The sequence below is a fragment of the Sturnus vulgaris genome, chromosome 27 (assembly GCF_052056855.1).
Source record: "Sturnus vulgaris isolate bStuVul1 chromosome 27, bStuVul1.hap1, whole genome shotgun sequence".
NCBI classification, from domain to species: domain Eukaryota; kingdom Metazoa; phylum Chordata; class Aves; order Passeriformes; family Sturnidae; genus Sturnus; species Sturnus vulgaris.
The window spans coordinates 5,749,617-5,763,444 of NC_142269.1; the positions used below are offsets into that span (position 1 = coordinate 5,749,617).

General features: G+C 41.6%; 1 protein-coding gene across 1 annotated transcript in view; it reads left to right on the forward strand.

Moving 5' to 3' along the window:
* Positions 1-13,828, forward strand: part of DHX8 (DEAH-box helicase 8) — a 17,082-nt gene continuing 3,254 nt past the window's right edge. Inside the window, exons 1-22 of the mRNA XM_014885507.2 lie at positions 1-140; positions 519-604; positions 1,195-1,267; positions 1,610-1,695; positions 2,273-2,382; positions 2,478-2,789; positions 3,073-3,217; positions 4,179-4,382; positions 4,711-4,798; positions 5,115-5,212; positions 5,702-5,849; positions 6,152-6,333; positions 6,745-6,939; positions 7,138-7,323; positions 7,796-8,006; positions 8,326-8,507; positions 9,183-9,323; positions 9,572-9,727; positions 10,579-10,716; positions 11,137-11,265; positions 12,236-12,432; positions 12,580-12,759. Of these exons, the coding sequence (XP_014740993.1) occupies positions 29-140; positions 519-604; positions 1,195-1,267; positions 1,610-1,695; positions 2,273-2,382; positions 2,478-2,789; positions 3,073-3,217; positions 4,179-4,382; positions 4,711-4,798; positions 5,115-5,212; positions 5,702-5,849; positions 6,152-6,333; positions 6,745-6,939; positions 7,138-7,323; positions 7,796-8,006; positions 8,326-8,507; positions 9,183-9,323; positions 9,572-9,727; positions 10,579-10,716; positions 11,137-11,265; positions 12,236-12,432; positions 12,580-12,759 (3,359 nt within the window). The 5' untranslated portion in view covers positions 1-28. The remainder of the gene's footprint in view (positions 141-518; positions 605-1,194; positions 1,268-1,609; positions 1,696-2,272; positions 2,383-2,477; positions 2,790-3,072; positions 3,218-4,178; positions 4,383-4,710; positions 4,799-5,114; positions 5,213-5,701; positions 5,850-6,151; positions 6,334-6,744; positions 6,940-7,137; positions 7,324-7,795; positions 8,007-8,325; positions 8,508-9,182; positions 9,324-9,571; positions 9,728-10,578; positions 10,717-11,136; positions 11,266-12,235; positions 12,433-12,579; positions 12,760-13,828) is intronic.

Sequence of the window (13,828 nt, forward strand, 5' to 3'; positions counted from 1 at the left end):
CCTCGCACCGGAAGCGGCAGTGGCGGCCATGGCGGAGCTGGCGGCGGCCGAGGAGCTCGCCAAGCTCGAGTACCTGTCGCTGGTTTCCAAGGTGTGCACCGAGCTCGACAACCACCTGGGCATCAACGACAAGGACCTGGGTAAGCGGGGCGGGCGCGGCCTTCGGGCCCCTCCGGGCCGCTCCCGGTCACGGCGGCCGGGGAGCATCGCGTTCAGCCAGAGGCAGCTCACGGAGGGCTGTAGTAGCCCTTAACGTAGGATTGGACTCGTTTTGTCAAGGTGCTTTTCGAATTTAGGCATTAACACCCATTATTCTTCTTCAAAATACCTTGTGAGCTGAGGGAACGCCTCGGTCTGGGCTGCCAGGGAGGGAGCTGAGGAGAAGCTTCCCCGGGCCCGCAGCGGCCACAGGGGCCTGGCTGTCCCCGCACCGCCAGAGCACCTTCTGTCCCCACGTGCAGTCCTTACACTGCTTTTTACTTATTTCTCTCAATTTACTTTATGCTTTTTACTCACAGCCGAGTTTGTCATAAGTCTTGCCGAGAAAAATACGACGTTTGACACGTTTAAAGCAATTCTTCTGAAGAATGGTGCCGAGTTCACTGTAAGTGACACCTGAGCGTTATTTATGTATTGTTCTTATGTTATTGTTCCTGTTGTGCTATATTTTATAGAGCTTTCCGTTTTAAAGAGAGAGTTGTGAGGAGTTATTATTGATTTTCTTCAATTGGAAAACTGCATACTAATTAGCTTCTGGTATTCCTGTCTCCCCCGCCTTCCCCTCCTTCGTATTTTTTAAAACTTTGGTAGTCTTTGAAAAGCATCTTCCTGAGGACTCAAACTGTTTATTGTTATGCTGAGCATATAAAATACAGAAGAAACAACTTTTCACGAAGGGAAATGTTGTCATAAGTCTTCTTATGATGTGTTTATTGATTCCTCAGGAATAACAGTATTTGGATTAAATAGGTCATTAAAATGACTAATAGAAACATCACTTAGATTAAATGGTCATGATTATTTTTGGGTTCAACTTATGCCTTTTAAGGACGTACACAAAGTCCAGCGATAGCTCCTAAAAATCAACCTGCATCTTCAGATGGGGTTTTTGTCCTGCAAATAAACCCTTACTTGTACATTCTAATAATGAAAGTGTTGCAGTCATTTCTTGAAGTATTTAATTGTTTTTTTCAGGATTCCCTCATTAGTAACTTGCTACGTCTCATACAGACCATGCGGCCTCCACCAAAACCATCCACGAGCAAAGGTACGTGCAGCCAGTGTTGGGAGACACTGTGCAGTTACAGTTGGAGTCTTGGAAGGCAAATCCTATTGCAGCAGGCATCCTGCTGTTGTTATTCTCAGTGTGCTGATCAGAGCATTCAGTCTTTCACATACTCACTAGTAATCAGAATTTTGTTTGAAGGAAGGTAATTCAAATATTCCTTGCATTGAATCTCTGTAAAAGCTGTATCAAGGTTTGCATTCAGATGAAAATTAAACTTAATATAAAGTTATAGAAAAAATCAATAGTGAATTGTTGTAGCAGTTTTAAGTTTTGTGTTTCATTGTGTTTTTTTTTTTTTTTCTTTTTTAATCTCAAAATCAGAGGCAGTTGTCAAACCCAAATCAGAGAAAGAAAAGTTGAGGGAACTATATCCAGCCCTTTGCAGGCCAGACAATCCCAACATCAGGGTAAGATGGTAATTTCAGATTTCTTTTGTGACCGTGTGAAAACTTTTTGGTTTTTTTGCCAGTTAGTTTCAGCCTTTTTTCTCTGTCTAATGCATGGATAAATGTGAACTTTGAGAAGTGAAATATGGAAGAGGTAGAAGATTGTTGTTACTGCACATTGTTGCAAAGAATTACTGTTAGCAATTGCCATGGTGATACTGTTTTGCAGAATATGTGGAAGGTGACGTGAAATTTGTAGCCTGACCTTCCTCAGATAATGTTGAAAATAATGATGGGTTGCAAACTAATTAAAAATGTTATATATTCAGATGCTACGAGGGGCTTGCATTTTGTATTTCTGTAATAATTTGGAACATTGAGATGGAGCTTTGTATTGTATAAAAGCAGAACTGTCTCAATATTGTGCCCAAATAGGGAGAGAGCTTTATTTTTCTTTATCACATACTGAGTCCAATCTTTTTTAATCTTGCATTCTTTCTAGATACACATATGATGATAATTCTGTAGATTAATTCTTTGTGACAGGCTTTTTATCAGCCCTTTTGTGCAAAGGAGCAACAGTTTTCTGTTCTTGTAGAATATGCTGGATGAAGATGATGTGAAAGTGGCAGCTGATGCCCTGAAAGAGCTGGAAGCTCTGATGCCAAGTGCAGACAGGCAGGGCAAACAGAGGAGCAGCGACCATAGGTAGGTGCCTTGTGTGTGTGGGGGAAGCTCCTGGCTGCTGTCACTGCCTGAGGTGGAAATCCACTGCAAAGGTGAAATAAATGTTTGCTTGTCAGGACAAAGAAGAGGAAGAGGAGCCGGAGCAGGAGCAGGGACAGGAAGCGAAGGCACAGATCTCGCTCCAGGTCTCGTTCCAGGACTTGGGATAGGAACAGGGGAAAATCCAGATACAGGTCAAGGAGCAGGAGTTGGAGTCCCAGTAAGGACCGAAGGGATAGGGAAAAGTACCTTGAAAAGAGCCATGAGAGGTGGAGAGACAAGCACATAGACCGTCCACCAGCTGAGGAGCCTTCCATCGGAGACATCTACAACGGCAAAGTCACCAGCATAATGCAGTTTGGATGCTTTGTGCAGCTGGAAGGACTAAGGTACCCTTTGATGTTTACAATAGATCTGCTGCTATTTCAGCTGAGTTCTCTTTCCTATTACCTTAAAGGTGTGATGAGGATACCAGCAGGTATTCTGGACTTTGAAGGACTGTTTCAGAAAAATGAATTTAACAGTGGAGATATAAAATTCTCATTACAAAAACCAGTTTGTGAACATACACAATCTGTTGACAGGAAAATATTTTAATATAGATTCTGAGTGATCTGAAGGGCTGTGAGAGTAATAATGTGCCCCTCTCATGCCCCTCTCTTTCACTTCCAGGAAACGTTGGGAAGGCTTGGTGCACATCTCAGAGCTGCGAAGAGAAGGACGGGTTGCCAATGTTGCTGATGTTGTGAGCAAAGGACAAAGAGTGAAAGTCAAAGTGTTATCTTTTACTGGATCCAAAACCAGCCTGAGCATGAAGGTACAGAGTTGCTAAAGTTCTTAAAATGATGCCTCTTTTTGCTATTTTTCACTCCTTTTGATGGAAACTAATACTGAGTTACTGTTCTGTATTTCAGTTGCCTATTATTTTTAACTCGTTTTCTCTACGTTCTTAGTTTTGATGTGGTGTTCATAACAATTTCTTGGCATGACATGATACCAAAGAGGCTAGGCAAGGCAAACCTCAGGCTATTGCTGTTTGTCTTCTTTTTTGAGTAGGAGAGAAACTTTTAATTTTAAACTGAATCACTACTATTGCCAAGACAGAGTAGATTGTTCCACACCTGAGGATGTTCTTACCTGGCAGTACCACCTGAAAAAACCAAAAAGTCTACAAAACAGCATTTTCTGTGGATGGGCTGTTACTGGCATTAGAAAGCACCCGATTTAATAGATGATGTACTGGTTTGAAAGTAAAACCAGTGAGAGACTCCAAGTCAGAAATATAATTTAACAGGAAAAAGAAAAAATAAAATGCATGCAATAGTACAAAAGAAAAGCCACTGACAGAGTCAGAATACAACCTGACACCTTGCTAGTTAGGGTGGTGGGAGCAGTCCAGATAAAGTGGTCTTGTTGAAGTGGTGATCCTGTAGAAAGGTCTGGTAGCTCTTGTTCTCTGGAATCCAGTGGAAAACGGCTGCCTTGGTGTTCCAAATCTCATTTTTTATCTGGGTAGGAAATGTTTGGCTCCTCCCTCTGGCTGGAGCATCCCTAATGGGATGATGGAATTTTTTCAGTCATGCAATGAGACTCAATGGTCCATTAACAGAAGATACCTCCCTGGAGGAAGGATGAGTCCTGGAAAACATAAAGAACACTGCCCCAGCTGTTTTTAACAGGTTGTGATAGAACACACACTTTTGGGCACATTTTTACATTGTAACCTAGGGCAGATGAGAAGTGTAGAGCTGATTGATTAATCAATCCATCTAATGTAGGATGTTGATCAAGACACTGGGGAAGATTTGAACCCAAACCGTAGAAGGAACCTGGTTGGAGAAACCAATGAAGAAACGTCCATGAGGAACCCAGACAGACCCAGTCACTTGTCCCTGGTGAGCGCCCCCGAGGTGGAGGATGACAGCCTGGAACGGAAACGCCTCACCCGGATTTCAGACCCGGAGAAATGGGAAATAAAACAGGTGTGTGCTGCATTCAGGGCAACAGGATGTCAGGCAGTGGAGTTGCCAGGGAGTTTCATCAACTAGAATACAACTCCTGGATTAATTGATTGTGTAATTTACTCCTTAACTCTGAAATGCTGTCTTCTGATTTGGGACTGTTTTGGTGCTATTTGGAGTAACAAAAGGGCTGTTTGGTCAGAGGCTGGATGGGTTGGGGAGAGGTGTGCCAGGATACAGGACCATTCCTTTGTTCCTGTTTTACAGGAATGGGGTTAGAACTGAGTCATAGGCACGAGTGCTGTTCATTCATGGGGACATACTCATGTTGTATTCATTCTGTTCCCAGATGATTGCAGCTAATGTGCTTTCCAAGGAAGAGTTTCCTGACTTTGATGAGGAGACTGGGATTCTTCCTAAAGTTGATGATGAAGAAGGTAGTACTTCCCAGTTGTCTTATTGTTGTAAATTCCTTGTCTTTCTGGATATATTTTGATTGAAAAAGATATTGATGATAAAAGTAACGATAAATCATCTCATAATTGTTTTGTCATCTTGTACATTTGGAACTAGGGTTCCTCTGGCTTTATTATTAGTGGCATATGGATGTGCCCTGTCTGTGCATTTTTATTTGCAGTGTTTTCACTTTTAAAACTCTACCTTATAATCAACATTACACATGAAGCATTATTTGAATAGGCACTTTTATGTACCTGAAAGATGTTTAACTTTTCTGTCACTTGTGAATTTTAGATGAGGATCTTGAGATTGAGTTAGTCGAAGAGGAGCCACCATTTCTTCGTGGTCACACTAAGCAGAGCATGGATATGAGTCCCATTAAAATAGTAAAGGTAAGAGATTTCCAGGGCTAAAACCAATGTACTTCATTAAATGAAATAAATATTTGGGAATATAACAACCAGTTTCCCAGCTGCACATTACTGAGAACCCTGAAAAACATAACCACTGAATTGAAGCTCCTTCCAAAGCTGGGTTCTGACTTAACTGGTGGCATGAAGTGGAATAATGAAGCTGAAATGTCATTTTACATAGGTATGTTAGAACAAAATTTATCTGTTCTGCTTTTTCATCTTTTGAAAGTAGAAGGTAGTAAAGAAATACTTTTCATTGGTTGTGCCCATAATCCTTCTGACTGGGCAGTGTAAGGATGCTCCAGATTAGTTATGCATATGAAAGTTCATGAGGCTAGCCTGATGGAAACATCCTGGAAATCGAATAAAATTTAACATTTTAAAAGCATTTTTAGAAGATACTTCTAAAAAGACAGTGACAAGGTGAAGGAATGGTAGTGCTTGAAGTCTTTTCTTCTTGCTCTCCAGAATCCAGATGGTTCCTTGTCCCAGGCTGCAATGATGCAAAGTGCTTTAGCCAAAGAGAGGCGAGAACTTAAACAAGCCCAGAGAGAAGCAGAGATGGATTCCATCCCCATGGGCCTCAACACACACTGGGTGGATCCTCTCCCTGATGGTATGTCTGAGCACAGGTAAACTGTGCCTTTTGTCTGCTACTTGAGCAATCCAGGAGAAATGTCTTGATACTGTGTTTGTCTGCCACACTTTAAAAGTGAGTCCAAGAAGAAGTGCTTTTCCACTGAAATGGAAAAATAGAAACGTTAAGGTATATCCTGTAATATTGGGGGTATATATGTAGGAACTTAAGCATATAAACACACAGAATAAAAGGCCTGGATGATGGAGCAGTTGGAGCTGGATCATCGGGGTCTGTGCTGCTTGAGCCTGCATGTAAAGATGAAATTTTTTCTTTTCTAGTGGATGGAAGACAAATAGCTGCAAACATGCGAGGTATTGGGATGATGCCAAATGATATCCCAGAGTGGAAGAAACATGCATTTGGTGGCAACAAAGCTTCTTATGGTAAGAAGACCCAGCTTTCCATCATTGAACAGAGAGAGAGTCTCCCAATCTTCAGGCTGAAGGAACAGCTGATACAAGTAAGACTCATGAAAAAGCATTCTGGTTTGAGCAAGCAGTAATTTAAATAGTCTTTGGTTTAGTTTTTTGACAGGTGAATAGCCAGCTGATAATTTTAAGTGCAGAACTTTAGTTCATGTTCTGTATTTTAAGGTATTATATATATCTGTGTACTTTAATGAAGTTCTAGGTATTTATTGATGTAAATCAAAGTTGATACTAAGATCATGTGAGCAAGGGATAAGTCAGCTGAGCAGTTAAACAGGTTCCTGATTTGATCAGTAGGAATACTTACATGATTTTTGGTCTCAGTCAATTGAAGCAAAAACAAGAGCTGCTCACTCCAGTCCCCAATATCCCGTGCTGATTTTGTTTGGTTTGTTTTGATTTTTAAAAAATGTTGACAAGTGTATGTTTTCTCACCTTTTCAGGCTGTGCATGACAACCAGATTCTGATTGTTATTGGAGAGACAGGATCTGGGAAAACAACCCAGATTACCCAGTACCTGGCTGAGGCAGGATACACCTCAAGAGGAAAGATTGGATGTACTCAGCCTCGCAGAGTGGCTGCAATGTCTGTTGCAAAGAGGGTGTCAGAGGAATTTGGTTGCTGCTTGGGACAAGAGGTGAATTTCCATGTTGAAGAACTTGCTGAAATAAGTATGAGGAAAACCAGGAAAAATGAGTACTGGAGCTGGTTTTCTTGTGTGTCCACGTGTCTGTTCCCTTGTAGACTGTAAAGTGAGTTTGTGGAATAATCAAACTGGGAGTTAATGAGGCTGATAATCGTGTAACTTCTGTTTCTGTGCAACTCTTCCTTCCAGGTTGGCTACACCATTCGGTTTGAGGACTGCACCAGCCCTGAGACTGTCATCAAATACATGACAGATGGGATGTTACTGAGAGAGTGCCTGATAGACCCAGATCTGACCCAGTATGCCATTATCATGCTGGATGAGGCCCATGAGAGGACCATACATACAGATGTGCTCTTTGGGCTCCTGAAGAAGGTAATGTAGCACTGGATTTTTACTGCTTTCAGTGTCCTCTGTGTGGGTAGGAGAGCACAGGCAAAGTGAAGTCTCACATACATTTGCTTCAAGAACAAATGCTCTTAAGGGCTTGTGGTTTGAATCTTGGTGAAATGAGCCTCTGTGTGAAGGCAGAGCAAGCAAAATGCAGCAGAAACAATGAGAATTTTCCACCCTGGATGTTCATAATGGTGGATGAACAGGGGAGTGTTCTTGCTTTGCTCATCCTTTTCTGCCAAAAGCTTTCTTGTGATAGTGTTGCTAAAGGAAGGCTTCAAATGGGACCTCAGTGGTCAATTTTCTGCAATTCTGGGTACTGGGATGAGCTGCCCCTCTACTCAGATGTTAAAACACCTTGTATTACTGCTTGTATTTGTCTGACTTCAGTCAAGTGCCATATTGTAATAGTTCCAAAGGCAGTGAATGACTTGAGAACTTTGTCCTCCTGCAGACAGTGCAGAAACGGCAGGACATGAAGCTGATAGTGACATCAGCAACGCTGGATGCTGTGAAATTCTCTCAGTATTTCTATGAAGCACCAATCTTCACAATTCCTGGCAGAACATACCCAGTAGAAATTCTGTACACAAAAGAGCCAGAGACTGATTATTTGGATGCCAGTTTGATTACAGTAATGCAGATCCATTTAACAGAGCCACCAGGTGAGTAGAGAATGGTCTTGGGTTATTGGTGATTTAAAGACCTCTGAGCAAGGTCTTTCTATAAATCGTGAATCAGGTCAGTTATGTGAGCAAAATGCTGTCAGGACTATTTCTTGTTTGCAAATACAGTAACTAAAATGCTGAAAAAATTGGGTGAAAGGCTGGAGTCTGTTGCCTTTGGCTAAGAGTTGCTGCTCAGGGGCTAGCAAAAGTTGGGAATCCTCATAAATGGAAAACATTGAAAATTAAAATATGGTAATGCAGGAGTTGTACTGAACAGAATTGATTCTGTGGATGTTTTAATTTACTTCCTGTGTAGGTGACATTTTGGTCTTTCTAACTGGCCAGGAAGAGATTGATACTGCCTGTGAAATCCTCTATGAGAGGATGAAGTCTCTAGGACCTGATGTTCCAGAGTTAATTATCCTACCAGTATATTCAGCTTTGCCCAGTGAAATGCAGACAAGGATCTTTGACCCAGCCCCACCAGGGAGCAGAAAGGTAATTTCATTTATGTGCCCTTTGATCTTCTGCTGATACATTTTAATAGTGGGGTGTAAGGATACAGGTTTTGGAGAAAAAATAGTTCACAGCTTAGAGCATATTTTTGGTTGTATACATATCAAATTATCTAAGGCTTTGAACATATTTTTTAAAACATCTGGTGTAGCAAACCTCTGTGTGGAATGTTCTTAGTGTGTTATTTAATGCTGTCTTTAAAGGGTATTAACTTCAGTTAATCTAAAAATCTAAAATCTAAATGCAGTTCCTGTAGGATGGAGGTAAATTTCCTGCTAAGCAGCTAGTGAATATATAGGGATGCATTCTCAGGAAGATTTTTCTCTAAATACAGACTGTGTCTGAGTGAATCGGTAAAAAATCTCCCTGAAGTCAGTGCAGTCTGCTTACAAGCTCTCTCTTGCTTTTAATTGTGGATTTTATCATACTTTTGCCTTTTTGCCTAGAGTTTAAACAAAGGTAGATCCTTTAAAACCTGTCCGTCTTTGTAGATAACATCTCCTGTTCCCTGTGAACACATTTCTCATTTCAACATTAAGAGACACTGGTTGCCTTTGTAACAAACTGCTCATATTATACCAGTGGATGAAGTTGAGTGGTGGGGTTGTCTTGGCAGCCTGACACAGAGCTGGTGCTGACTCAAACTGTGATTTACAGGTTGTCATTGCCACCAACATTGCAGAGACATCTTTGACTATTGATGGAATATATTATGTGGTTGATCCTGGCTTTGTGAAGCAGAAAGTTTATAACTCCAAGACTGGAATTGACCAGCTGGTGGTGACACCGATTTCCCAGGTAGATATTCTGTGTTTGGCTCTCCCCATGGGTGTTGTTTATCTTGCCAATGTGGTATCCAAGCACATGTGAGCAGAATGAAGCAGTGATAAAACCCCATTTCTGATAGCTCCATGAGGCTGTGCCTACAGAATACATACTTCCCTGTGTTGTATTAAAAGCCTTTCTATCAATACAAGTAAAACTGAGAATAATTATTTTATTTTACTTGTTTTCACCTGTTCACTGAGTTGCCTTGTTATGTTTAGGCTCAAGCCAAGCAGCGTGCAGGAAGGGCTGGGAGAACAGGCCCAGGAAAATGCTACAGGTTATACACAGAACGTGCATATAGAGATGAGATGCTAACCACCAATGTGCCTGAGATCCAGAGAACAAATCTGGCCAGTACAGTGCTCTCCCTGAAGGTAGGTATTCCACCAGCTTGTAGCAAGCCAGCGTGGTGTTTCAATAAATGAATCTCTGCCTTTCAGTCTCAGGAAATAGTGCTGTAATTGCAGCTCCTTCTGGTGAACAGAGACTTTATTTTGGAACGGAGACTTCAACAAAAGCAATTGTCAGGCACTGGGCTTGCTCCTCTGTTTTTCTCTTGAGGGTTATTCTGTTGGATATCCAGCTAAATTATGACTTTCAGCTGCACAGAACAGTTATTTGCAGGAGGTAGGAGAAACAGAAATGTCAAGAACAGTAATATTTTGTATGTAGGGTACATTTATATTGTTATATATTTATATTGTTATTTATATTGTTAACAGATGAGACACGTTGTTTTAGAATGGGTTTAGAGCTGCAAACTTGGTCATGTCTAAGTGTGTGCCATCCCTCTGGAAGTCTGTGAACTGGATTAAGCCAGTCACAGCTGGGAAAGCTGCTGCCATTCCCCTTTCTGGGAACACACTTAGCATCCTGTGGAGCTGTCAGGCCACACTGCTTTACAGGACAGAAGTCCCAAAAGCAGTATTTAGCTTATGTTTCTCCTCAGCTGAATCATCTGGCTTGAGACGTGTGGAGCAGTACTAAAGGAACAGACCAGAGAGCTGAGCAGTGCAGGAATGCCTTGGGCCAGTGCTCATTATTTCAGGTGCAGGAAAGGAAGGCAGTTGTGTACTTGTGGCTGCACCTGCAGTCAGGATAAGGACATGAGGCTGGCGTTGCATAAAGTTTTGTTGTGCCTCACTGTTTGCTGTTCTTTCTCTGGCTGGAGTTTGTTGTCTTCCTTCTGAGTGTTTTAACTTGGCTTTTCTCCAATCCCTCCCAGGCTATGGGCATCAACGATTTGCTGTCCTTTGACTTTATGGATGCTCCCCCCATGGAAACTCTCATAACTGCCATGGAGCAGCTCTACACCCTGGGAGCTCTGGATGATGAGGGGCTGCTCACTCGACTTGGGCGCAGGGTAAGCAAAATAAAATTCCTCTTCCCACTGCCTGGGCTGTCAAAACCCAGGGGATGACATGAGAGCACTCATGGCAGGCCTTGCTTAGCATTGTTGGTTTCCTTTTGCTGTCACTGTCTTCTGGTTTTTTGGTAGTTTTTCATTTACCATAGTTACATACCTTCTGCTTTTTTAAGGAGCAACTAGTGTTTCTTCTTATTCATAAGTTTACATTTATTAGTGTCTGAAAACTTCCTGTAAGTATTGGGATATTCTTGTGATAGTGAATGCAGATAAATAATTTGCTTCATGTCGAGTAAAGTTATTCTGGGTCAAGCACATCTCTTTGCAAACTAAATACATGAGAAAGGGCATTGCTTTCTTTTGCACTGAGAAGAGTCAGGATTTTTCCCTGAATGCCTTGAAACATGTTTCTTGCAGATGGCAGAATTCCCCTTGGAGCCTATGCTGTGTAAGATGTTGATCATGTCTGTGCATCTGGGATGCAGTGAGGAGATGCTGACCATTGTCTCCATGCTGTCTGTGCAGAATGTGTTCTACAGGCCAAAGGTGAGCAGCTGAGCCAAGAGGCAGCAGTGGTACAGTCTGGGTGGGTTTGGTGTGAATGCCTCAAGGGTTAAGAGTGAACATATTTCCCAAAAGAAACACGTAATTTGGTCAGGACATTTGCTTGTGCATTACCTCTCTGATGTTTCTTTTCATTTAAGGGCCTGTAGCTGTGCTGTTGGTAGTTTTTTTTACAGATGGGAAGGTAGAAGTGAAAAGTCTTAAATTTGCTCTTGCATTTCCCAACAAACACATACAGCCTAAACCAAGTCAGTCCCAGCTCTGGAGTTCAGATTGCATTTTCAGATACACAGAAAGTATTTCTTCATGGCACCTCTATCCTGTGCTGCTTTCTTTTAAGCCTGAAAGCAGCAGGCTCTGCTGTGGTGGGATCAGGTTTGTCTTGGATCCAATACTTCTTCTGCAGGGTAGTCTGTTAACTCCAGTTTTGATCTATGTAACTGCAGTATTTGATTAATGTTTTATGTGCAAATGCCAGAAGTGGGGAGAGGTGTGTGGACTACCAGGCTCAAACCTACTGCTTCAGCACATTTCTTCATGAATAACTGAAGAAATTTCTAGAGCAGTAAGAAAACCAGTTAGTGCAGTGTGTGCATATGCTTCCTGCAGTATAAATGAGCCTTTTATTTTGATGTGTTCTTTAAAAAATAGGGACTGCAATTGAAAAAACATTCTGTGTTGTCTTTATCTTGTATCATCTGTTCCATGATAAGTTTAAAACATCATGATATGAATGACCAGGAGCTTCTGTCATTCTGTAGTGATTTTGGTTCACAAATTTGAAATTTTCCTACTGTGAGATAGGATTAGGAGGAAGGTAAAACAGGCTTAACTTTAAATAGTACAGAGAGAATCTTTATTAATAGAAACTATAAGAAAAAAAATAGACAAAATATTGTCCAGGGATTTTCTCTATGATGTAGATACCTGATTGATGTGTTTTATGTGTTAGGATAAACAAGCACTTGCTGATCAAAAGAAGGCCAAGTTCCATCAAACAGAAGGTGACCACCTCACCCTGCTGGCTGTGTACAATTCCTGGAAGAATAATAAGTTTTCAAATCCCTGGTGCTATGAGAATTTTATCCAGGCCCGATCCTTGCGGCGGGCACAGGACATTCGCAAGCAGATGTTGGGGATCATGGACAGGTGAGCACGTCAAGGAGGACAAATACTGACACTGAGCCTTGCTGTTCTTACATTGTAATAGCTAAAGAAAATGTCCTAAACTGATCTTGGCAGCTGTTTCTAAATCTGGAGAGCTCTGATCTTTTTCTCTCTGACTCTTGCTGGCAGGCATAAGCTGGATGTGGTGTCCTGTGGGAAGGCAACAGTCCGTGTGCAGAAGGCCATTTGCAGTGGCTTCTTCCGAAATGCAGCCAAGAAGGATCCCCAGGAAGGGTATAGGACACTCATTGACCAGCAGGTTGTCTATATCCACCCATCCAGTGCTCTCTTCAACAGGCAGCCTGAATGGTAAGGAAGGCAATAGCCTGGAATTTCCTGTTTCTCTTCACACTTCATAAGAGAAAGTCATGGTGTGTGCTGTTGGTGGAGTACAGATCTGAGCAGATGCTGCTGATTCCTTAGCAATGAGCAGACTGAGAAAAGTTTCAAGTCTACTTTTGTCTCTTTCTGCTGCTAAACTTAGTGCCTGTGCAGAGATGAGACTGACTTTTGGAGCCAAGGCCAGGCCTGAAGTTGAGTTGTGTGTTTCTTTTTTGTGGAATTGAGTTTAAAACACAGAGTGTTGAAGAGGGAGAGAGAGCATTGTTTAAAATGGGTGGAAGGAATTCTGTGCTGAAGAGTAGTTGTGTATTAGTAGCTCTACATATTAGTGGCTTATCTTTTTTTTCTTTTGCCTCTATTTAGAGTTGGGATTGAAAGCACCAGAGACAGGATTTTCATGTTTGGACTTAGTTGTTTATTAATTCTTACTTATATTCGAATGAGTTCTTCAGCACTTGCAGCTAACAAGCTAAAAGTGAGAAAATGTCTGTGGAGCTAGCTAGTTACAAGGTTTTTTAAAAGTCTAACTATCCAATTAAAAGCTAACGTTTATATTATTTATGCTTTTGACCTAATAACCAGACACTATGGTACCTTCTAACTAATTAAAAAAGTAGTACCTAAAACTAAGAAAAAGAAGGAACAAAAAGGAAGAAAGACACAATGCCCAAGAACCTCCATCTTGTCCCACAGCTATTACTATATTCTAAAACCCTAAATTCCAAACCATGTGAAATCACACACTTCTATTCAAACTGCACACCAGTGACTCTAACTCCATCACTCAAATTTGGAGCCTTCTCCAAGGCTTCAGGTCAAAAGCAGTGTTATTTTGGAGGTTAGTGTCAGAAAGCACAGAAAGCTCAAAACTCCCAGGCTTCAGGATTCCAACAGTCGTGAAGTAGGAGAGGGAATGTAGGGATTGCTCTGCTGGATGGTTCTTCTGGAGCTTAAAAGGATCAAGCTTAGCTACTCCAGCTCTTGTCTTGTTGCTTCTTGTTTGAAAAAAACAAATTTTCCGAATTGCTGTCCCTTT